Consider the following 24764-nt stretch of genomic DNA (forward strand, 5'->3'; position numbering starts at 1 on the left):
ATTTAGGGCATTCCATTACAAATTCGTCGGTAATTACCAACATTATGTGTCCATCATTAGTTATCGGTCGTTAGTGATACTCATTTGTTTAGTAGTGATATCAATCCAAGTAATTAGTTTATCATAGAAAAGTACATACCAAATGTTTCGTAAGTTACATACCAAATGTTTTCGTTTGTGATGTGTCTTCGATTATTCGGTTTTGTTTGGTCAGTTTTGTGTTGACTAAAAGCTCGGTGTATGTGCTGATAACAAAAATGCATTAAAAAGAAAGAAAATTGTCTAGTAAAACAATTCCCAACAAGATGCGGTGCGTAGTGGCACGTAGGCGGGACAACGTTGATTTTGCTATTTAAAGTGACAAGGTCTAAGAGAGTAAGTTGCTTTCACTAATGGCTATTATAAGTGACCAAGTTTTAGGAGAATAAGTTGTTTTGCTAGAGTTTGGTGAAACTAGTCCCCTATGATGGAGGCTAGGGTTTCTAAAAGTAGGTTGATTATGCTACTTAACAAGGATCGTTTCCTCTAGGGTTTCAAGCATTATGTGATGGCGACTAGGGGTTCAACAAGTAGATTGCTACTTGTTTCTCTTACGGTTTTTGGCACTATAATGATAACTTATGTCCCAAAGAGCATGTTGTTTCTTCTACTACAAATCTTGATGAGACTTGTCGGGGTTTATAACAGCACTCCTGAGTAGCTATTGTAACAGCTATGAAATATTTTTTGACAACTATTATTAGCGACAGCCTCTCAGAATCACGAACCCGGTTTGTGAAGACTTTGAAAAGGAAACATGGATATAGAGATACATCTGTACAATCCGTTTGATCACCTCGAAAGTGTTTTAACTCGTGTTAAAATCATATGAAAAACAAAGAAAATAATGTTAAACAATACATTAGTCGGTGTATAACGTAGAATTATTAAATATTTTCAATAGAATTTCAACTTAATTTTTTAAATTACAAAATTATAGCCGTCCCTTCATAGTAGACAAGCCACCTAAACAAAATAAAGAAAATATTAAATCCCCTTAAAACTAATAATAATAATAATAATAATAATAATAATAATAACCAGGCCCAGCCATGACTATTGCAATTGCAATTTGCAAGTAACCAAAACAACAACAAACAGGAAGACTTTGAACCTCACTTTTTTCCTGCTTTTAAAAAGCAAACCAAACAGAGTTTCCAAATCTCCATCCATTCATAGATTAACATTAAAGCTAAAGCCGCTGAATTGGTTCAATTTGCATATGTTAACATGATCTGTAAGTACACTTGCTGTTTCCAATTAGGGTTTATCACTGTTCTGTTCTGCTAATTGAATCTGGGTTTCCTTTACTTTATATTGCATACAACCCCTATGACCATTTCTTGTCATGTCATACGGCCTATATGATGTCACTAGCTGTGGTGTGCAAGTGTTATTTGACATTAGAGATTGTTTGTTTTGTATTATTATTAAAAACTTGTAAGATCTTCAATTGAACAGAGTAATATCCAACCAGAACCATGACGAGAATGGGCCGCAATTTCAGCTACACAACTCAACGAGACGCGGTTTCCCCAGTGTCAGCAGACGTCATATTCGCCTCCACTCGATTCCCAAATTACAAAAACAGAACCAATGAGGATGCAAAGTTAGTTTCCTTGAAGGAACAATCCCGAAACGAGACCGCCCAACTGCGAGATCAGCAAAACCGCCTCTCGGTTCGTGATCTCGCCAGTAAATTTGAAAAGGGTTTGGCTGCAGCTGCGAAGTTATCAGATGAGGTGAACATTGGATGTCTCATATATTTATTAAAATCATTTTATTATACTAAACGCTATGTTTTACGTATGTGGAACAGAATAAACTCCAAGATGTTGCTTCTTTAGAGAAACACGTGCTTCTAGAAAACCTTAGAGATGCGCTTGAATCGTTAAGAGGGCGTGCGGTTGGTAAAAACAAGGATGATGTTGAAGAGGCTATTGCTATGGCAAGTTCGACTCTTTTTGATTTTTTAGTTTAGTTGATAAAAATGTCGTTTCTTAATGTGTGTGTGTTTTTTTTATTGATATTGTAGGTTGAGTCTTTAACGTTTCAATTGACTCAGAGGGAAAGTGAGTTGGTTCAAGAGAAAGCTGAGGTTAAGAAACTTGCAAGTTTTCTGAAACAGGTTAGTATACGTAGGCTTGTAAAGAACCGGATGAACATGAATTGGGCATGTTCATGTTCGCTGATTTAACCCTCACCAGACAAATGATCTAACACAAACAATTAAACAAACAAGTTTTTCTTGTTCTTGTTCGTTCGTTAAAAGAATGAACGGGTCGTGTTTGTTTATGTTCATTCACTAACAATATAAACGAACGGTTCATGAATGTAAATGAATGAAACATGACCGAACATAATTACATAAATGAACATAATTGAGCGGACACCAATTAAAATTAAATTTGAATATCAAATAACTGAGCCTAAGAGTATATAAACGCTAAATTGTATTGAGTGATATTTTCTTTTCATAAAATTAGACTATACATTAATGGACCCAAAAGATCTAACTTAAAGTTAGAATATATACACAAACGAACTAAAAACAAACATCAACTAACGAACATAAATGAACGTAAACGAGCAAACATCATGAACATAAATGAATGAACGAAACATTTGTTCATGTTTGTTTGTTTAAATAAATGAACAAAAAATGTTTTTCGTGTTCATTAGTCTATTAAACGGACGTAAACCAACTTCCCATTGAATGCTTCACAAACAGTACACTAAACGTTTGGTTTGTTTACACGCCTAAGCATATGCGTGTGGTAAATCACTTGAACTTCCATTATTAAAAGCATTCAATTGTTTCGAGTTTTGGTGATGAATTGTAGTAATAATAATATATAGGCATCAGAAGATGCAAAAAAACTCGTCGATGAAGAACGGGCGTTTGCACGGAGTGAAATCGAGAAGGCTCGGGCTGCAGTTCAGAGAGTTGAAGAGGCTCTTCAGGAGCAAGAAAGATTGTCCCGAGCTGCCGGGAAACAGGTATCTCTGCTTACATGTTTCTGAACATTGTTTAGTCCATATGACCTTTTAAAAATTGCCAAGAACATACATATGTTAATAACTAAGAAAAATTGACAAGAATGATCACATTACTAACAATAATGTTACTAATGATTTTTCATATAGAAACTTAAAAGGTTGCCAGCTACAACATCTAATTAGTAATTGTGTCTGTCTTTTCTTTACACTATATAGGGTGGGTTTAAATCAGAACCAAGAAACACTTAAAAGTGAAAGAAACGCATGAACAAATTAGTTTAATAGTGTTTTGTGTATCTAACATAGACATTTGTATGTAAGAAGTAATGTTCTTTAATTTCAAATATGAAACCACTGATAAAAATAAAATAAAATGATTTAGGTTTGTTCTTTTTGTTATCACACTAATTTAGTCTTTTGTATTGAGTGTCATCCCTAAATTCTAATAATTGTCATGAATGCCTATCTTGTTTTACAATGCACACACACACATGTATATATATATGTGTGTGTGTGTGTGTCTGTGTGTGTAGAGTAAGTTGATGATTTATTGTAATCTTTTGTTGTAGTTAAACTGTTTTATGATATTATTCTGATATTAAGGACGTGGAAGAACTGATGAAAGAGGTTCAGGAAGCTAGAAGGATCAAGATGCTGCATCAGCCTAGTAAGGTATCACGCTTCCCAACCAGTAAATGCTTAGAACTAATGCCAGTTTAACGACGACGATATTTATTTTACTGTATAATTTCTAATGTTAAATACTTACATTTTGGAATGTTTTTCGTTACATCTGTAGTTGGTTACCTGCTATTTATTTGTTATATAAACTTGTGTACATCATGAACAGCATGTACATGTCAATGTGCTTGGAAATAATTTCTAATTTCTCAATCCTGTAAAGAAGTCAAACTAAACTTTTGTAATAATATATAGATGCTCATGTTATTGGTGTTGCATGCCTTAATATTCTTTATTTTAACATAATTAAAGTTGTTAAAAGTACATTTTATACACTCAAACGTGTTGAACTAAATATTGTCTCCACAGGTTATGGACATGGATCATGAACTCCAAGCGTTACGTATTCAACTAGCAGAAAAGTCTAAATCTTCACTTAAGCTTCAAAAAGAGGTTAGTTAGTTTGTTAGGGCTATTATGTAATTTCTATAATTCGTATTATGCTTATATCCATTTTGATTATTTCTATTCCTTTCTATTTCAGTTGGCAATGAGCAAACATGGAGGGAATAATACGCCTGACTTGTTTGAATTAGATGGTACCGAAGCTTTAGGCTCTTATTTGGAAATCCATCCATGTTCTGATACAGCTCCAGAACTTCTAGAATGTTCTATTCAGTGGTATCGTGTGGCGTCTGAAGATGGAAAAAAGTGCCTTATATCAGGTATTATGTTTCAACACTTTCTAAAATCCTTTAATCCTTGATATTACTAAGCAGCAATCATACTTGTTAGGTGCCACTAAACCTATTTATGCTCCTGAACCATCTGATGTTGGCCGAGTACTTCAAGTTGATATTATGTCAGGCGGGGTTAGTGTCACGCTGGCAACATCCGGTCCCATAGATCCAGGTAGTTTTTTTTAATGTTCTTGTGTTTTTATAATATTAATTACCATTAAAGAATGGTCTGTTAGCAGCCAATTCATGCGAGTGGTTGTTGACTTTTTTATTGATAAAGTTTTGTAAACAGCTGCAGGACTTGGAAACTATGTGGAAGCATTGTTGCGCCGGCATGAAACTGAGTTTAATGTATATCAGATAGCTTCCTTAAGTTTATCTTTTATGCGATTCTTGCAGTTCTCAACATATGTCTTGGTTGTGATTTTAACACTCCCCTACATGCACGCACACATTGGGGAGGGTTTTACTTTGCCGACAGTATTTTTTGCGAGAATAGAAAGAACGAAACAAATCATTCGTTTTTTCAGTTTCAAAATACAAGAAAATGGTTAAAATGCGATGTATATTATTTCTTTTAACATTCGAAAAGAATGTACAAACAAAACTCACTTATTTATATAATCTACACGTGTAAATCATGTGTATATATATTTCCTACACGTGTAGGTAAATGTTTAAAAGTGAAAAAAAAAATTAAAAAAACATATGAACAAATTAGTTTAATGCTTTTTTTGTGTGTACACAACATAGACATTTGTATGTAAGAAGTAAAAGCTTTTAAAAATATGAATCATTGATTGAAAAACGATTTAAGTTTCTTCGTTTTATTCTCACAAGAATTTAGTCTTTTATAATGAACCTCTCATTTTGTGATATTTTACGTGCCCATGACCAAGATATATTTGTGCAATTTTGGAGTTCCATATTAGATTTTATATATGGTGTCCTTCGAAATAAACACATTATTTAAAACATGATGTAAATTCTCATATTTTTTGGAATTATATTCATTATGATGCCATTAATGTGTGCAGGTAGTTATTGTCCAAATGAATGGCGAAAACCATCCTTCAGAGTCGATTCATGTACTTAACGTGGGAAAGATGAGAATGAAACTTTGCAAGGACAAAACGACAATCGCCAAAGAATATTATTCCTCGTCTATGCAGGTATATATGTAAACACTTCTACTTTATATTATTTTATTTTGCATTTCCAATTTATAATTAATTATATGTGATTTTCTCCAAACAAGTTGTGTGGAGTTAGAGGTGGTGGTAATGCTGCAGCTCAAGCAGCATTTTGGCAACCAAAGATAGGGCTCTCGTTCGTGTTAGCATTCGAGTCGGAAAGAGAAAGAAATGCTGCAATTATGCTAGCACGTAGATTTGCATTTGATTGTAATGTAAGCTTCATCTTTTAGAAAGGCATTTATACCCGTCATCTGAAAACGTTAATAAACATGTATATGCTTATATATATGTACAGATCATGCTTGCTGGCCCCGATGATCGAGCAAAACCGGAAGCAACTTAATGGGTTTGTTTCCTCATGTTAGGATTTGTAAATATTTCAAGTTTTAACGTGTTATAATGATATGTGTGTGTGTATACTTGCCCATTTTGAGAATTGTATGGCTTGCTTGTTTGTTAAGCTGTTTGTTGTATAACTGTATTATCACTTTGTAGGCATCATTTTATTTGCCGTTTATGGTTTTATACATTTGATTGTAACAAGCTTTTTTCTAAGAAAGAAATTTATTTACTGCCACATCATCAGTATAATGCTATGGTATGGTGGTTATTATGTGAGGGAAAAATACATTTCTTTTGATTATCACTGTACCACTTTTTATATGCTTCTAATGTTTCAAAAGCATATTATGTAGTCAAAATATTTATTAATTAAATTATGTACATTTTCAATTACTTTATATATTTTGACTCTGTATGGCACCCGAAGGCTAGCTAATTGGTTCGCTTATTATTAGGGTCTGATGGTTTTGTCTTGCCTTGGACTCATCAGGCGAGTGGCAACAGCTCGCTACCAACGATGCGTTCGTCGTGCAAGCACAGCTAGGCATGTACGCCTCCTTTCCCGCTGAGGCCGTGCTTGATGAAGTCCCAACAACCCAGCAAACCCAAGCGCTTCAACAGAAATAAAGCATCTCGATCTTCAAATACTTGGTTCGTGATACTAAGCTCGGCTCAAACTCATATGCAATACCTTAAATAGCTAAAGCTCATCTCTAGCTCGGCTGTGTTATGTAAAAATTAATACTTAGAATTCAAAAATAGTTTAAACTTAAAAATATACAAGGCTTGAGCTCGGTTATTAAACGCGTTATATTTGAGGGTCAGGCTCGGCTTGCTTCGAGTTTTTTTTGTCGCTCCTATCTTGAGCAGCTTGACATTCCACAAAAGAAATGAGCCTCTTCGTCTCAACGGCTGCAACCATCACGAAACAATTCCGTACACCGCCACCTGACCACGACGACAATCATTCAAGACTTCCCGTCGAACCCAATTTCACAGTCTCTTCATGGACTTCATCAATTGCCCGTCACTGCCAAACCGGCCGTTTAAACCTCGCTGCAACCGAGTTCACCCGCATGCGACTCGCCGGAGTTGAACCCAACCACATCACCTTCGTAACCCTTCTCTCCGCGTGTGCTGAATCACCCTCACACGCCCGTTCTTTCGGAGCTTCAATACACGCCATTGCCTGTAAACTCGGTTACCATACGAACAATGTCAAGGTGGGTACAGCTATTATCGATATGTATTGTAAATCTAATCAGATAGATCTTGCTCGTTTGTGTTTTGACTACATGGGTTTCAAAAATAAGGTGACTTGGAACACTATGGTATCTGGGTTGATGAGAAATGGGGAGATTGGTGATGCACTCCAACTGTTCGATGAAATGCCTGAACGAGATGTGATTTCGTATACCGCGTTAATTGACGGGTTTGTTAAGAAAGGACAGTTTGAGCATGCGTTGGAGTGGTTTCCACGAATGCAGATATCCGGGGTGGAACCGGATCATGTCACGATTTTGTCTGCGTTATCCGCGTGTGCGAATTTAGGTGCGCTGAGATTAGGATTGTGGCTTCATCGACTTGTGTTAGATGGGAATGTTAAAGATAATATTCGGGTAAATAATTCGTTAATAGACATGTATTCTAGATGCGGGTGCATTGAACTCGCGCTTCAAGTGTTTCACACCATGTCTAAACACAATCTCGTCTCGTGGAACTCGATTATCGTAGGTTTTGCGCTTAATGGAAGCGTTGAACGAACTCTTAACTATTTTTATCAGATGCAAGAAGATGGTTTTAAACCAGATGGGGTGACTTTCACCGGGGCTTTAACCGCGTGTAGCCATGCTGGTTTGGTGGATGAGGGCAAGAACCTTTTTGACAGGATGATCAAGGTTTATAAGATAAAGCCTAGAATCGAGCATTATGGATGTTTAGTGGATCTTTATAGTCGCGCTGGCATGTTAGAAGAGGCGTTGAATGTTGTAACAAATATGCCAATGATACCGAATGAAGTTGTACTGGGGTCGGTTTTGGCAGCCTGCAAAGAGGCTAATGATGTACAGTTAGCTGAAAAGTTGATGCGGTTTATTAGTGAAGTGGACCCGAGTGGTGACTCTAATTATGTTCTTCTTTCAAATATGTATGCTGCGGGTGGAGATTGGTATAAGGCGAGTAATGTGAGGAGAAGGATGAAAAGAAAGGGTATAGAGAAGAATCCGGGTGTGAGTTGTATTGAGATTAATGGTGTGGTTGAGCAATTTGTGGCGGGAGATAGATCTCACATCGAGTCGGAGGGTATTTATGCCATGTTAGAAATGCTTTCGAGTGAGCTTATGATCTCAGGGAATGTTTTGGACGCTAATGTGAGAACATCTTGGTTTTAAAAGGCGCGCCTCATGTAAATCTGGGTCAAATTGGTCAAAGTTAGGGTCTGTAGAGGTTGATATGTAAAACAACTAACGGACGAGGAAATTATGAATGGTTTACTTGATAAAATGGTTGATATGTAAAAGAGATGTATTACTTGATAAAATGGTTGATATGTAAAAGAGATGTAGTTTCTGATTGTACATAAAGTATTCATATATAACACATTATAAAAAGATCTTTGAATCTTGTGAATCTGATAGGTGATCATATAAGGTTATACACTTATAGTAGACTACTTGTGCATTGATAGGTGATCAAATACACTTATATCTGAATATGATCTAAATGTGTTAGGTTTAACCGGATAAATATTGTATAAGTTGTAGTTGATTCTCACACGGTTGATCGTGATTGCATCAAGGTTGAGATTCGATAGAGCATTGGCATTTCACTGAGCATGACCGATGAATCATGGTTGACCTTATGTAGCCTTCATTCCATTGTTTTTTTAATCAGGATTCAAAGTGAAACAAATCCAATTAATTTCAGCATGACCATTTGCTTTCTTCACACCCAAAGAGTGTTAGCCTATAATCTAATCAAAGAGGACCAGAGAGCTTGTAGTCTAGTGGTATCAAGCAAAGAGCTTGTAATCTAGTGGTATGTATACCAAGGTGTGTAGGACATGTGTTCGTCTCTATGCAGCTGAGGGTTCAAATCTCATAATGGACAAATATGTAAATTTAAGAATACGGTTAGGGGTTTAAATCGGTTTGTTCAGTTTAAATTGAAACCACCCAAATTGAATTTGATTCGGTTCGATTATCCCCCTTTTGTATTAGGCTAGGTTGGATTTTAAATTAGGGGTGTCACACCCCGACCAAAGGCGGCGGAACATGCCGAGGTGTAACGATTGTCCATAAGCACATGACACTAATTAAAGTGACAGTATTTAATAAACTCATTTCATTTCACAACATCGAAAATGTCACATAACAATTATCCATAAAATAACCATAAACAAGATATCACAAAATATGGCAAATTGATATTGTTCATTTTTACTAATATCCTAAGGTCTTTGATGTCGTTTTCTTCACAATCATAAATCAACCAAGATGCAAACCTGCAACATTTCATAAAATAAAGTTTGTCAACACAAAGGTCGGTGAGCAATTCATAAGTTTAATCATATTAGTATATAATAAATATAGCCACAAAACTTGCATACGAAACGATAAATAAAAGTGGTAATTTGGATAAATAGATATCGCTAAACACATTAGCGACACCTAGCTATAAGGGGATTCCAAATAGTCTAGGATTTTATAGTTATCGTTAATTGCATTACGTTAACGACACCTTGCTATAAGGGGATGCCAAATAGTCTAGGATTTTATAGTTCCACCAACCAAAAGCGATAAACACATAGGCATATAAGCATAGAACACCAAATCGAGCAATTATTTAGGTAAAGTATACAACTACGTTTATGGTTTAAGATTCAAATATAAAGCATTTTGTTGAATAAGTATGAAATGTCACCCCCAAAATAAAAGATGGAAAATGGGGTATGAAGTACTCACCTTCAAGTAGTAAACTTGAAAGATGATAATTTGGAGATTTGTCGGAACGACGAGTTTAACGCACAATGCCTAAAAAGAAAAGAAGTCTTGAATTTAGAAAGGTTGTCTTGAAGGTCTTTAAACAAAATAAATGTTAAGAAATGTAAATAATTAAAGTTCAAGGTTTAAAATGTGACTATTTAAGAATTTATAATAATAACCCTTTAAAAATGTAAGTTTGCTCGAAACCGGGTTAAAGTATCTAACCTTAATATTTACTCAACCTATGTTAAGTAATAAGGTGGGTAAAATGCAAGGATGCAAATCCATTTGGAATAAAGATACTAAAACGGGTTTTTTTTTATCGAGTGTTCGGGTTGTCGGTTCGGGTCTTGATAATTGGTCAAACCCAAAGTCAACTTTCCAAAATATTGAATGTTATGAGATAACTCAATAAAATTTAATAAGACTTAACCAAGTATGTAGTTCCATTGTTTTAGAACTAACAACGTACGTTAAGCGAGTGTTCGGTTTTGTCGGTTCAAACTTTTATATGAGATTCAAGTTGGATCCAACATTTCCAAGTACCTAAGAAAATATTTAAAAATCAATTGTAACTATTTTTAAAGAAATATACAAGTCTTGATGGCTAAAAAAAACACACTTGTGTGTCTTAAGCGAGCAAGAATCGGTTTGGTTCGGTTTCCATCTTACAACAAGTTCATAGATGGTTTCCACATGTCCAAACACTAAATAACTTGTATAATAATGTACAAATAAAAAATACCAAAAGTTAACAATAAAGTCTTTAAACAAAAGTTCGGTTTTCGGTTCGGATCGTGTTTCGGGTTAAGACCGAGGTAAGATTCTACAAACCCATAACCATAGAATTTGTAAAAATGATTTTAGAAACTTAGATCTAACACTAAGTATGTTTAAACAAACAAAACTAGTAACAAAGTTCGGTTTACGGTTTAGAGCTATTTACGGTTAAACCGAAGCATAGACTCTTAAAAACCCATAACCATGGAACTTGTAAACATGACCAACAAACTAAAATAAGCAAGATTAATATGTATGAACAAGTTATATTGATGTATATATATCAAGGACACGAAGTCCTCCATGAAGCCTTGCCTTATGGGGTCCGAAACCTCACCGACCGGAATCGGAGAAGTAACTACCAAAGGTAAACAAGGGGTGTATATTATATATATGTTGCACAACCATAAACAAGTATTAATGAGGCTACATAAACTAATTAAGATGAAAGACCAAAATCCTTCAAGAACACTTAAGAAGATAACCTTTAATCTTTGATGTTTGTGAGAGTTTTTTTTTTTTTTTTTTGAGTTGTAGCAAGGGAAAATGAAGAGGAAAGGTGGTGTATATATAGGGTAATGTTGGTGGTCAAATATGGGTGTGAGACACAAGAGTTTTCATGCAAAATGGATCAAGACAAAAACACAAAACAACAAAAAAATAAATAATAAATAAATAAATAAATAAATAAATAAAAATAAAAATAGGATGTTTTCAAGACCCAACAAGTGTGAAACAATATTGTAACATAAATCCATTATTTTGATTATAACATAAGCTTCGGTTTACAAATCGGGTCGGTTTACATAATAAACAAATACAAAAACGAATACAAACAAGACCCGAAATTGACGAATGTCACAAGGGGTAAAAAACTCTCATAACCGAACAAATCGAAAAATTGTTAACCGAACCGATGACCACCCTTATTTATCACAAACAGTGCTGGTGACCCGGCCTGTCATCAATTCTAGGAGAAACCTACTGCCCAAAGGCCTTGGTTCATGCATGATGTTTTGTTATGAATGAAACTTAAATCAGCGACATTCACTAGAGAAAATAATAGGGTAATGCTAGAGCAGTGCTTTTTAATAATTAAATTACAATATAATTTCTTTTTTATAAAGGAATCGGTCGCTTATTTTGATACGACAGTTGCCGGCCTGTTGAAAAGCTTAAAAAATGGTTTATCATGTTTTTCTGAATTAGTTTATTACAGAAAGAGTAACAAAACAACAAAAACAAAAAACAAACACAAAAAAACTCGAAACAAATACGAGTACCCGACATGATGATATATATATATATATATATATATATTTTATCATATACAACCATTTAAATTAAATTAAAAAGAAAATAAGATAAAGATTTGGTGCAAGTTTTAAAATACACGTTAAGGTGACGTAAGCAATGACTTTAGGGTGGGTGAGATGCTTTAGGTGAAACAAAACCCATCTCCATATAAATAAATCCCAAATCATATTGCCTTTGATCATCAGTTCAATTTCATTCATCAATCATTTGAAGATCAAGATGATGATGGCAATGAACGGCATGAAGAAGATTCCAGACACGTTCTACATATCCCACGGATCTCCCACCTTATCCATCGATGAAACCATGCCCGCCCGTCATTTCCTCCAATCCTTTCAGCAGAAGGTCTACCCCAAGGACGCCCCTCGCAATCCTTGTCATCTCTGGTCATTGGGAGACTTCGTATCCCACCGTCAACGCCGTTGACGGAACTTCCGAAACTATTTATGATTTCAATAATTTCCCCAAATCCATGTACCAGGTACTTGTTTTCCGATCTTTTGTGTTTTGATTATTATTATTATTATTATTATTTAGTTTATAGATTTGTTGCAAAACAATCATTTCACATAAGCTCAAACTACATAAATCTGCCAGTTTCTGGTCCTGTTGGGTTGTTATTTAGTTAAATGGGCCTTGTTGGGTTTATGTTTAGACTATAGACGGATTCATGTTAGTTTTAGGTTGAACTTGCTAAAATGTGTTGGGTTTAGGTTTAGACTAGACGGGTTTGGTCAGTTTCAGGTCAAACATGGCAGTAAGCCAATGCGAATTCGGTCGGTTTTGTTACATGTGTTGTTGTGCCGGTACAAAAACCAAAACTAAAACAAAAATTATAAAAATTAAGGTGGACCAATGAGGCGGTGTAGGTCAATAAAACTCAAGCGCCGGTAAAACCGACCGTTGTTGATCACGATCGTTAAGGAGATCAGTCTATGCAAATTCGGGCGGTTTCTGCCATGTTCTTTACGATACTGAAACTAAAACAAAAAAAATCGGCATGTTCTTGTCAATCTGACGGTTCGCGGATTGACCTGTTTAACCCATTTATTTGATTTTCAAGTTTTTCAAACTAGTTGGTTTATTTTTAAATTTTAAAAGAAAATTGGCATAGTTTAAACATAACAGCTCTTAAAAAAATATATTATAAATATGTGAAATAAGTAAATAGTCTTCTTCGGGTTCATGTGTGTAACACGATTCTCGGGTTCGTGTTGGGCTAGACCCGTTAACCGACGAACATGAACATGGCCCGTTTAGCAAACAGGATCTGTTACAGTAAGATGGTTAAAGAAAGTTAATTGTTTTCTTATCTCTTGAAATTTGTTTTAAAACCAGCTCAAGTATCCAGCACCAGGAGCTCCAAAACGGGCCATGTTACTGTAACAGATCCTGTTACAGGTTTTAATCACGTCTTCTGGTTTTAATCACGTGGACGAGGACACGAAGCGAGGGCTTGACCACGGTGCGTGGGTCCCGCTAATGCTGATGTACCCAGAGGCTAATATTCCAGTTTGTCAGCTGTTTGTCCAGATAGACAAGGACGCCGCTTACCATTACAACATGGGTAAGGCGTTGGCACCCCTTAAAGACGAAGGGGTGCTCATTGTCGGTTCAGGTGCCACCACTCACAACTTGAGAATGTTGCGCAACACCAGCTCGGTGCAACCGTGGGCCAAGGAGTTTGACACGTGGCTCAAGGAAGCATTAATTGATGGAAGGTATGATGATGTAAACAGCTACAAGGAGAAGGCCCCACATGCAACTGTGGCCCACCCGTGGCCTGACCATTTATACCCGTTGCATGTTGCGATGGGTGCTGGTGGTCCGACGTCTAAAGCCGAACTTATTCACCATAGTTGGGGTTTGTCTTCTCTTTCATATGCTTCTTACAAGTTCACGGTCCCGGCTTAATAATGAAGTATTTGTATGAATTGGTATTGTTTTGTGAAATACATGGTTTGTAACTATATGTGAACATGATTTGTAATAGATTACTTCGAACTTTTAACGTACAGTAGTTATACATTTTTATCCATTGTTTTGATTTGAAGAACTTTTGCTTTCGTTGTATAATCAAATTATCTGCCAAACCTTTCAATTTTGTTGTTGCCTTCAATTCTTTAATAAATTATATAATATATTGTTCCCGGTAAACGAAACTACCTTTTAGATGAATCACAACCGTCAGATTAGTCTGAGATGAAATCTGGACCGTTTAAAGTCCAAAAAATCCTTCTAGAAGCAGAGGTTATAGTCGGTTACAGTAGCTGCGGTTGTGTATTCCGGTTTCTACGTTGTTCCTATTTCTCCGGCTCCTCTCTCCCACGTTTAGGGTTTTTGTACTCTATTTAACACATGAGAAACCCTTTCTTCTTCAACTTCGTTCAAAATAAAATTGGCCGCCAATAGATCTGAGGGAGGATTGATCTTAGCTTAGGAGAGATGTTGATAAGGCCGGAACCAGGTGGTTCTCCCGTTGCTTAGGTGGCGTCAAGGCTTGGTTGAAAACGGCTTTCTTCGGTAAGGTTTAATCTTTTTGATTTTGTTGTTTCGGCTGCTTGTTGTTGCTTCTTAATGATGTTTTCAAATTTTATGGAACCTTCCCGTTATTTGGTCTTGTTTATGTTTGTTAAGGAAATAATGTGTTCACGAACGGTTAACGAACACTTACCAGACTTGATTTTATGTTTGTGTTCATTCATTAAGGAAATGAATGTGTTCACGAACACAAATAAAATCAGTAGAGCCTAGAGATTGATATTGATGTATTTATCAATGTGAATAGTGAAAGCATGTAAACGAATCGAACGAACACGAACAAGGGCATGTTCGTGTTTGTTCTTTTAACTTTAAACGAACACGAATACTTAATCGAACAAATATTTATGTTCATGTTCGTTTATTTAAAAAATGAACATTTGTGTTCGTTTGTTTAAAATCTATATGAATAAATGTAAATAAACACGGACAACACCAATGGACATAAATGAAAACACTTAAGTGACTACAAATTAACAAATATAAAATTTTTAAACAAATGACTCGTCCAGATAATATTTAATTAGTTTCTATTAATACATGAGCGAACATAAATAAACAGATATTAATGAATATAATAAACAAATGTCCATGAACATAAATGAACGAATGGAACATGTGTTTATGAATTAAATGAATACAAATTTTTTGTTCATCCTTGTTCGTTTATTAAATAAACAAATATAAGCAAACTTACCGCCGAACGATTTACAAATAGTTTACCGCATGTTCGGTCCGTTGTGAGTGATATGGGTACCAAATAATGTTATGAAACCGGATATAATACGACAATACATAATTTTTATCATAACATATTAAAAAGAAAAAACAAAACAAAACAAAACCCGGTGAATCCAATATTGGGTGTATCAAGAAGGCACAAACAACTAAAATTATTTATTATTTATTTCCGTCCCCATCTCTACACATCATCACCCATTGATTCATTCATTCTGCAAATTGGCGTAATCAGCTTCTTCTATGGCGGTGTTTCAGAATTGATTGATCAATTAATCAATCGGATGGATCCTGAGCAGACTTTTATTAGGGTTCAGGAACGATTCTCTCATGTCCTCACACCTCGAATACGAGCTTCTCTCGAGTACATCTATCTCCTCATTGCCATCACTCTCTTCTGTATTCTCGTTGTTATGCACGCCAATTACGTCCAACAGGTATCATCTATTTCCATCTTCCAGTTTACGAGTTACGATTTCACCTTATGTATATTCACTCAATTGATCACAAATTTAGGGCTCATAGAAGATAACCTATAATTCATTTTTCTAAATGTATTATGCACCAGTTTTAGGTTATAATTAGACAGTATAAAGCCATGTGACTGAACAAAGCTCTGGATGTATATGTTTGTACACATACGTATATATCATGTGCAGACTGACTACACAGATATTATGTCCATCAGTAGAAGAGGTGTGTATGAATCATCAACACGCTTCCTTTCTATCTTATCAGTTATTTGCTACTATGTCTTATTAATACGGAAAAATATCGGTGGGATGTCGGTAATTTTAGTATCATGCAGAATTTATATATATATCACTTTAACACTAACAATTCAGTATATTCTCCTACTGCTAACAAATCAACCTTTTGCAACACTAACAATTATAGCAAGTAGGAACTGATTAAGACTCGAAGCACCAGTATTAAACACTAAAAGTTGAAAATTAAGACTTAAAACACTGATATCGGGAATATTGGTGATATACCGGTCAATATCGCCGATATTATCGGTGCCGATGTTCTGACCGATATTTTGACCGATATTTCACATGAGAACCGATAACCGAGATATCACCGAGATACCACCGAGATTGACTGCACTCGTAGCTAGTCTGTTATGATGTATATGCCTTTTTTAGGTTTATCTGTATGGATGATCAAGATGAACAATACATAGACATATTTTAATAGTCACATCTCATTAGATGCTATAAATACGTCTATAAAGTTAGTTGTTATAGGGCAGAACATATTAAAGCTCACCAGAAAGTGTATATTTGAAGCATGAGGACATAGAATCAATATAATAGCATTTACTGGCTTTTCGTTTGGTACACTTTCTGAGGTGTTTCAGGTTGTTTTTGTTTTTTTTAATGTATTTTCTTCTATCTGGATTTCATGTTTTGTAGCCTGGCTGTTCTAGTGAACTTACTGGAGTCACAACTACTGAAGCCCAACTTATCCAAATAAAGGTTTGTTATTTCTATCTCAATACTATTTGCGTGTGGTCTATGTTGTCAGTTACTTTAGCACTATAATGATATGTTAAGTTTCCAACCTTTTATTGCTCCACACATGTGTACCTATAAGTAAAATCATATGCACAATTTTGAGTGCTAGTTGTGACGTAGGGATATACTTTTAGTCTTGTTTTCATTCATATTTTGGAACTTCTGAAGTTTCTAAATTCTGATTCAGTTGAAACTGATGTTCTGTAAGTCTCCTTAACTTAAAATACAAAGATCTGATTTTCCCATATATAATAAGATAGTTTAAATGATTTATAGGGAAAGTCCTAATTGCCAATAACATTCAGAATCTTAATGCACAAAGTCTCCAAATCAGCAAACTGTATACAGGTCTACATTTCTTGATGTGCATGAAACACAAATTTAGTTAAAAAAATCCTTAAAACATTAGTACAGTATTTTCATTTATAAACTTGATGAAACACAAATTTAGTTAAAAAATCATTAAAACATTGGTTACAGTATTATCGTTTATAAACTTGTTATTAGTATAGAAGTTAGCGACTTAAATGATTGAATAGTTTTTATGGATAAATTGTCAAAATTCCTTATTACCCTTTTTTTGCCTTTGATCTTTGTTTTTTATTCATAAGTTAAAATCAAATTAGAATATTTCTACATGAGAAACAATACATAAGTCATATCCTTTTTATATATATATTTACTCCAGTTGGTCAGATTACTAGTGCTGGCTTGTGGTCACAAAGTGAAGCTCCTTCATATGATGCAAATAATGATAATATTGACAAAGATATTGAAGCTAATGATGAGAAAGTTGATGCACAGTTTTGGTCAAATTGGTTGATTAGTTCAAGTGGTAGGATTGGGAAATCTGGTCTTCTAAAGTTGTGGAGGTCTGATAATGAAGTTGTTGAATCACAACATGAGATTTGTACTTCTAGCAGTGATAATGTTGAAGATGCGTATTGCACAAAAACCAAGAAAGATGAGTCACGTGCCAGGTCAGCAAAAGAATCACTAAAAGCTGCAATATTGCGCAAGTGGCAAGGACGATTCTCATTTCTTTGGAGACATTCAACTAGGTTTTTGTCAAGTGTATGGGTGAGTAAAACTTTCCCAATTCTTTTGTGTTATTGATTTTATTTAATTTTTAATTGAAAGGGTATAATAGGTAAGGGCATATTGGTCATTTAACGAGAATTTAACTGAAAATGTTACAAACCCTTTAGTTTGAGGATGTCCAGTGTGATTAATAAGTAATTAAGAATTAAGGAGACAACCTGCAATTGTGCATATACATAAAGGATATATCTGTAATATGCTCTAAAATGATCATTTCCTTGTTTATGTTATAATTGTGTATGCAGCCATGTTCCAAGCAAATCACTCATTTAGCTAATAGATACGGGACTAAGATTCGCATGGCAAATGTTTTCCACCAGTAATGCTTAAACTAATGTGATATATACCTCAGAAAATAATAGATGCTAGACAGTATTTGCAAATCAGTATGGGGGATTTATTATTTAACTATTAGTATTAGTAGATGTTGAAAATCAATACAAGACGGTGCACGCAATGTAAATTAAGCAGCAAATGAGTTCCAATGGAGATATGTTGAGGTAAGGTGGTTCAATAAGAACTCATGAAATCAAATGTAGGTTATCATTACAACGTCTAGCATTATAAACAATATAAATTAGAGCGCATGAATATTATGAACTTCAAGATATAGAAAGTATGACCTAGAACAAGGACAAGAACACAGACTTAGATTAAGAACAAAGAATCTGCTGTTTAGATCTCACAAAGCAGAGTAATAATAATAAATGAAGCACTCCACATTTCACATCTCATGATGGTGTGTATTTCAATTACCCTTAATTTCTGTTGTTTAACTCTGTTATGCAGTCCATAACCTTCTTAGTTCTATGTTTTAAGTTGCTCATTTGAATGTAAATATTTTGCATATTAGCATGAAGAGTAAACCATTTTTCATTGGTGTTCTTTGAGGTCTTGATCTTTCTCTTACCTTAACCCATCTCTCGTGCTTCACATTCTCATGAACAAAAGGAAACTTTATCATAACTACATTGAGGGCCTTATTTTCATCAGTGATCCCATTTGGGTTGAACATAGTCAAGTTCTAAGGAAAAACATTTATAAATCCAGGCGTTATTTTAAACTTTAACAAGATGGCATTTGATTGGACTTCAATATTTTTTTGTGGTACAATAGTATCATGGTTTCTAATAATCAGTGAAAACTTGAATAAAATGCTGCAAAAAAGTCCTAGATCATACTATACTTTCCAGAAGTAGTATTTCGACAAATGGTTGCTTCGAGTTGCAACGCTCCGTTTTAAGGTTTGCGTCACCACCACTGAACCCAGTGAGGAGTGCAATTAGGCGGGTCTGGGACTTGATTAGCCTATACAAGTGTGCAGTCCACACCTCGTGATCTAAAATCACTATGTTCTTGTGTAAATCTCAATAACATAGAGTAACATACTACACCAAACAATTTTTAAACCCTAAAGTGACTATCCCATTTCTTACTTTCTTATTCTCGACTACTATCATGGCCCACAACCAAATCCCCAATTCAAAAATTGGAATGGCGTTAATCTTTTTTCTTTCAACACTTTTTGCGAGCCCTTTTTATTTTGTTATGGAATTCTCTGCCTTGAAACCTGAGTATATGTTTACTTTGTTTAAACTTCAAATGCAGGACATTGCAGGTATCCATTTACACATTGATATCAATAGATGTCTTCATGTACTTCACCTTGACAAGCTTAATTCTTTGGCGGGTAAGTTCTGGCTCTACAATGTTATTAGGCCTGTAACGAACCGAGTGAACCATTCATGAACCGTTTGGCAGGAAGTTCATTTATTTAATAAATGAATGAACATGAAGATACGTCTTGTTTGTTCATTTTTGTTCATGAGCGTTCATTGACGTTTGTTCATTCAAATTTGTTTATGTCCTAATGTCCATTTGTTTGCATTCATTCATGTTTGTTATTTTACATGTGTAGTTTGTTTGCTTGCATTCATTCATGCTTGTTATTTTACATTTGTTTAAGTTCGTATATTAATATATTCGTTTATAATTATTAGGCTAGTTTAATAACTTTTAGGCCCAACACATTTACTTTAGGTGGTTTTAGCTTAGTTATGTTTGTTCATCTATGTTCAGTTATGTTCATGAACCATTCATTTATACTGTTAACGAATGTACATAAATTAACATGACCATGTTCATCCGTGTTTGGTCGTTTGTTCTGTTAAAGCTAAATGAACGAACAAGAATATGCAGTGTTTGTGTTCGTTCAGTTTGTTTACAAGCCTAAATTTATTATAGTGATTTTATGATACGGTAGATGGGCCTTCGATATAAAAAACCCTTTTTTCTCATTAGAAATATTTTTTTTTCTTATTGAGGATTTAGTGCAGTGGCTTGAAACAAGAAGCAACACATTTGAACCAACTTATCTATATACAATGGAAAAGGTAATAAAGACCTTGTTGATATGTACTTTAGTTTCTTGTTCTCATTCATACATCCAATACTTTATACCTTTCATTCTTTCAATATAAAGTTTTATGAAAAAGAGGGATTGTTTTATCTTTCAATATAATATATTCAAGAACAATTGCACAAATGGTCCTTGTAGTTTGACTATTTTGCAATGGGTCCCAAGATTTTAAAAATTGTGAACTTAGTACAAAATTTGTGAGTGGGTTGCACGTTTAGTCCCCATCGTTAATCCCACATATTTTTTAATGGAAAAATGATGTCATGTGTCATTCATGTGATGTGAGGGTAATTGTTTAGGGTTTCAAATTTGAAGACACAATTACCCTCACATCACATCACATTACATGAATGGCACATAACATCACTGTTTCCATTGAAAAGTAACTGGGATTAAAGGTGGGGATTAAACGTGCAACCCTCTCACAAATGTTTGGACTAAGTTTGCAATTTTTTAAATCTGATGACCAAACTTGCAAAATGGTCTAACCACAAGGAACATTTGTGCAGTTTACTCCTTTCAATATAATGTTCTATTAAAGAAAAAGGATGATTTTGTCTTTCAGTATAATATATTCAAAACTTTTTTTATTTATTTCTTATTTTTTGTAGGGTTATTTTCTGCTGCCTGAAAGAGCTAAATCTCAACATAACATCCAAACTGTCAACATCAGCATTTCAGCGCGTGACTCCTGCTTTGGGAGCAGGTGGCAGCAGCTTCTGATCAATAGGCTTGTAGGATATGATACTATCTTGATGAACAGTTTGCTGAATTCTCCAGGTCAAGGTATAAGTATATAACAATGTTTTTGGTATAAGTTGATGTGCTATGTTACATCTGTTAGGTGTGATCATTGTTCTTTATTTGATGCAGGCTACCTATTTAATTACCAGACAAATGAATTCTACAACCTTACATATGCGCACGAGAAACCAGAACGGTCAGCAAACTTTGGAGGTTTGCTACTTTTTCCATTTATTTGCTTCCGTTAATATTCTCTAAACTAACAATTTGGTTCTATAATTTACAGACTATTTTGCTACGAAGTGCGGTGTTCTTATGATGTCTCTCTTTGTTTTCTTCACCACAACAATGTCAGTTTCATTTACACTCAGGGAAACACAAACTCGCATGCTCAAGTTCACAGGTTTGTTTTATACTTCTTTTATCTTCTATTATAAGCAACAAAAGAATATAAACCCTAGATCCATTGGGCTTCTCATTACTACTTAATATCTAACACCTGTTAATGTGACGCGTTTTTCTTTTTCACTATTTATAGTGCAGCTTCAACACCATGCACGGCATCGTCTCCCCACTTTTCAGTTGATTTTTGTACATGTAATTGAGTCTCTTGTGTTTGTACCAGTAAGTGAATACTATCTTCTTGCTTGTGCTTACATTTTGTGAGTTATTTCATACAACATTGATAATTTCCATTTTGTATTTGCAGATAATGATAGGTATCCTGTTTTTTCTTTTTAAGTTTTATGACGATCAACTTTTAGCTTTCATGGTGTTAATACTTGTCTGGATTTGTGAACTCTTCACTCTTATCAGGTTCTCTCTCTCTCTCTCTCTCTCACACACACACACACAATCTTGTATCATAATCCTTGATTTGTATTTGGTTGCAGCGTGCGCACACCAATATCAATGAAGTTCTTTCCTCGCTTCTTTTTGCTGTACTTTCTGGTGTTTCATATCTATTTTTTCTCATACACACATGGTTTGTTACTCTCATTTATACTCCTCAATTGTTAATATTGGCAGTTATATTATTTGTAGCATCATTGTAAATGAAATTTTCAGGTTTTTCATATTTGGCACTCTCAACCACAGCTGCATTTATGCTACACCTCATCCTCTACTTCTGGAACCGATTTGAGGTCAGAACATTTTACTGTAGCTAATTTATAAGATGTAAACTAGTATAAAACCCACGCACGTGAAAACTGCAAAAAAAATGGTGTCATATATGTGTACAACTTTAACAACGTGTACATAGCTGTTTAGATGACTTGCACGTTATCACACGGAACTCTGTTTTAAACGAAACTTACATCGAAACATGAATAAAAATAAGCGCGCACAAAGATATATTCGGAATTTTATAAAAATCATATTTTAAAAGTTATAAACAAAACAACTAGGTAGGCCACTTGCCAAACTGTAATTGGCCAAAAAATATTAAACAAAAACATTTGAAAAGGTCTAGGGTTCAAATGGTAAGTTTAATAAAGTGGAGGGGTCATGTTGTAACTTTTTGAGAGGCTATAGTGTAACATTAAAAATCATTCCATTAAAATCCTTGTAAGCTATGCATCATTAATTTTTAACAAATGATTAGTGATTGTAAGACACCAATAATCTTTGCTATTTGAGTATATATTTCCTTGAAACTAACATTTGTTACTCAGGTTCCTGCTTTGCAAAGATTCATGCAAAACAGACGATCACAATTTCAGCAACAACCGGACTATCATATCACCTCATCAACCATTCTCGCTTCAACTCTTCATATCACCAGATTAAACCCCTTGAGGAACACCATAAACAATACAACCAATCACGGGTTAACACAACCACAACCCGAGAATGACAACATGAACCTGAATCGGGTATCAGACAACGAAGGTGGGGGCGCGATGAATTCGTTCAGTTCCACTTTGTTGTGGATCTTGGGAGGCGCGTCTTCCGGGGGTCTAAACTCATTTCTTTCTATGTTCAGAGACCAAGGTCAAGAAAACCATGCTACACAATGAACCCGGTTCTTGATATATATATGCGTCGGTATAATGCATTGTTCATATTCTCATAGCAAGATAATTACATCTCATGTAGATAAACCGTGATAATATTTGGTCAGAATGCAAGTTTTGTGGGATATGTAAACAAAATCGTTTAAACCTTTGTGTATTCAATGTTCTAACATAATGTAGATCCCTAGTGGTAATTGAGAAGCAACTTCTATGTCCACGTGCAATCATTCTGCCTTTAGAACATCAACTTACAACCATACTAAAGATGAATAATAACATTTTAAGAGAAATCTACATATTATTTCTATGGTTGAGACCAATTATCGACCGATTGAGCTATGGCACAAATGAGCAGCAACAAGATCTACATATTAGTCATCTTCCATTTGTTAGCTCTTTATAGTAGGTCATTTACAAAATTAGTTGTATAATTAGGTTGCCTTTTTTTTTTTCCCTTTACAACCGCTGACCGAAAGAATCATTAATAAATACACTAGCAACAAGAATCATTAACCTCTTCATATTTGAAACTTTAATAGTTGGCAGGGCCCGGCCCAACCCTTTTGGGCCTAAAATAAAATGAGAATTATGGGTCTTTTTTTAATTTTACTGTGATAAAGCAAAACATAAGCACATATATGTTTGTCTTTTTAAATAACTTAAGAATTATTTTCATTATTTAATATGTTTTTGGTGTAACTTAAGTGTAAATTGGAGGCCCTATTCAAATGAGAGGCCTAATACGCTAGCTTTAGTTCACTCCCCTAGAACGGCCCTTGCCTGTTTAGTATAGCATATTAACATAAAATTTAACTAGAAAGGATAAAAGTTTTGGAATTATTCTAGTGATGTCCAGAAATATAAAAGCATACCAAATACATATATGGCGGTGTTCGAATTTGTATGTTTGGTTGCACAAAGAAACAATTTTAAGTATGCGGATGGTATTCACTCGTTTATTATTTGCAACAATATTAATAAAATACAATAAGGAGTCAAACACTATATATATAACAGGATATAAAGCAATAGTAGTAAGTGGTAGAACTAGTGGAACCAACCAACAAAAAAAGATGGCACCGCCACAAACAAATTTAAATCCGTGTGACTAACACATCATTTTTCCTATGCTCGTTAATAAATAAATACATAAATAAATAAATCAAGTTTAAGATGTTTCCTATGTTTGTTGACGAGATGTCAACCGTTTACACGGATTTTGACGCTTCATGTCTGAATCACTTAGAAACGCCATCAAGTAGTAAACCCATCAATTTGACCCCCCCTCCCAATTGAGTTAAGTTTCGAACCTAATACCAACAAAGAATGATGGCATCACCGCATGCCATTTAACCAGAAAGCGAACCACGAAAGTTCCTTTCTTTTAAAAGTAATAACAATGTTCATAGAATGAGCATGGAGGAATATAGACCAATGATTATACTAATTGACATTAAAGAGTGCGGTTAAACGTGGTTGAACATGCAAAAGAGGAAATCTAGTTCTTTTTGTTTACATTTTCATTTGAATCAAGTTTAATCGAAATGCTTTGATTTGACATAATTTTTACATATTCGATCATTATTTAGAAAACTATTGCAAAAA

The 24764-nt window shown here is 34.6% G+C and overlaps 3 protein-coding genes and 1 pseudogene across 4 annotated transcripts; all 4 read left to right on the forward strand.

Moving 5' to 3' along the window:
* The first annotated feature begins 1483 nt into the window (after positions 1-1483).
* Positions 1484-6097, forward strand: LOC143535972 (stomatal closure-related actin-binding protein 1-like). Its single transcript, XM_077030075.1, has 12 exons — positions 1484-1781; positions 1859-1987; positions 2075-2167; positions 2899-3039; positions 3643-3711; positions 4090-4173; positions 4265-4445; positions 4516-4632; positions 4753-4811; positions 5498-5632; positions 5719-5868; positions 5952-6097. Exons 1-12 carry the CDS (start codon positions 1521-1523, stop codon positions 5997-5999), a joined length of 1467 nt encoding a protein of 488 aa, XP_076886190.1. The 5' UTR covers positions 1484-1520; the 3' UTR covers positions 6000-6097.
* Positions 6098-6969: 872 nt separating this feature from the next.
* LOC143535973 (pentatricopeptide repeat-containing protein At1g05750, chloroplastic-like) lies at positions 6970-8484 on the forward strand. The gene has a single exon (XM_077030076.1). The coding sequence runs from the start codon at positions 7075-7077 to the stop codon at positions 8386-8388; it is 1314 nt and encodes a 437-aa protein (XP_076886191.1). The 5' UTR covers positions 6970-7074; the 3' UTR covers positions 8389-8484.
* A 3792-nt stretch (positions 8485-12276) lies between these two features.
* Positions 12277-14056, forward strand: LOC143535974 (extradiol ring-cleavage dioxygenase-like; annotated as a pseudogene). Its single transcript, XR_013135807.1, has 2 exons — positions 12277-12559; positions 13417-14056. The product of XR_013135807.1 is annotated as an extradiol ring-cleavage dioxygenase-like (transcript).
* Positions 14057-15633: 1577 nt separating this feature from the next.
* Positions 15634-23296, forward strand: LOC143535988 (membralin-like protein At1g60995). The gene is made up of 13 exons (XM_077030086.1): positions 15634-15794; positions 16776-16838; positions 17574-17957; positions 19587-19668; positions 20310-20371; positions 21009-21183; positions 21271-21354; positions 21428-21544; positions 21680-21765; positions 21851-21957; positions 22035-22126; positions 22210-22286; positions 22818-23296. The coding sequence occupies exons 1-13, from the start codon at positions 15642-15644 to the stop codon at positions 23160-23162; spliced, it is 1827 nt and encodes a 608-aa protein (XP_076886201.1). The 5' UTR covers positions 15634-15641; the 3' UTR covers positions 23163-23296.
* The last annotated feature ends 1468 nt before the right edge of the window (positions 23297-24764 follow it).

This window comes from Bidens hawaiensis, unplaced genomic scaffold (assembly GCF_021521415.1).
Source record: "Bidens hawaiensis isolate Kalapana, Puna unplaced genomic scaffold, B.hawaiensis_p1.1 tig00010730_1, whole genome shotgun sequence".
Lineage (NCBI taxonomy): Eukaryota > Viridiplantae > Streptophyta > Magnoliopsida > Asterales > Asteraceae > Bidens > Bidens hawaiensis.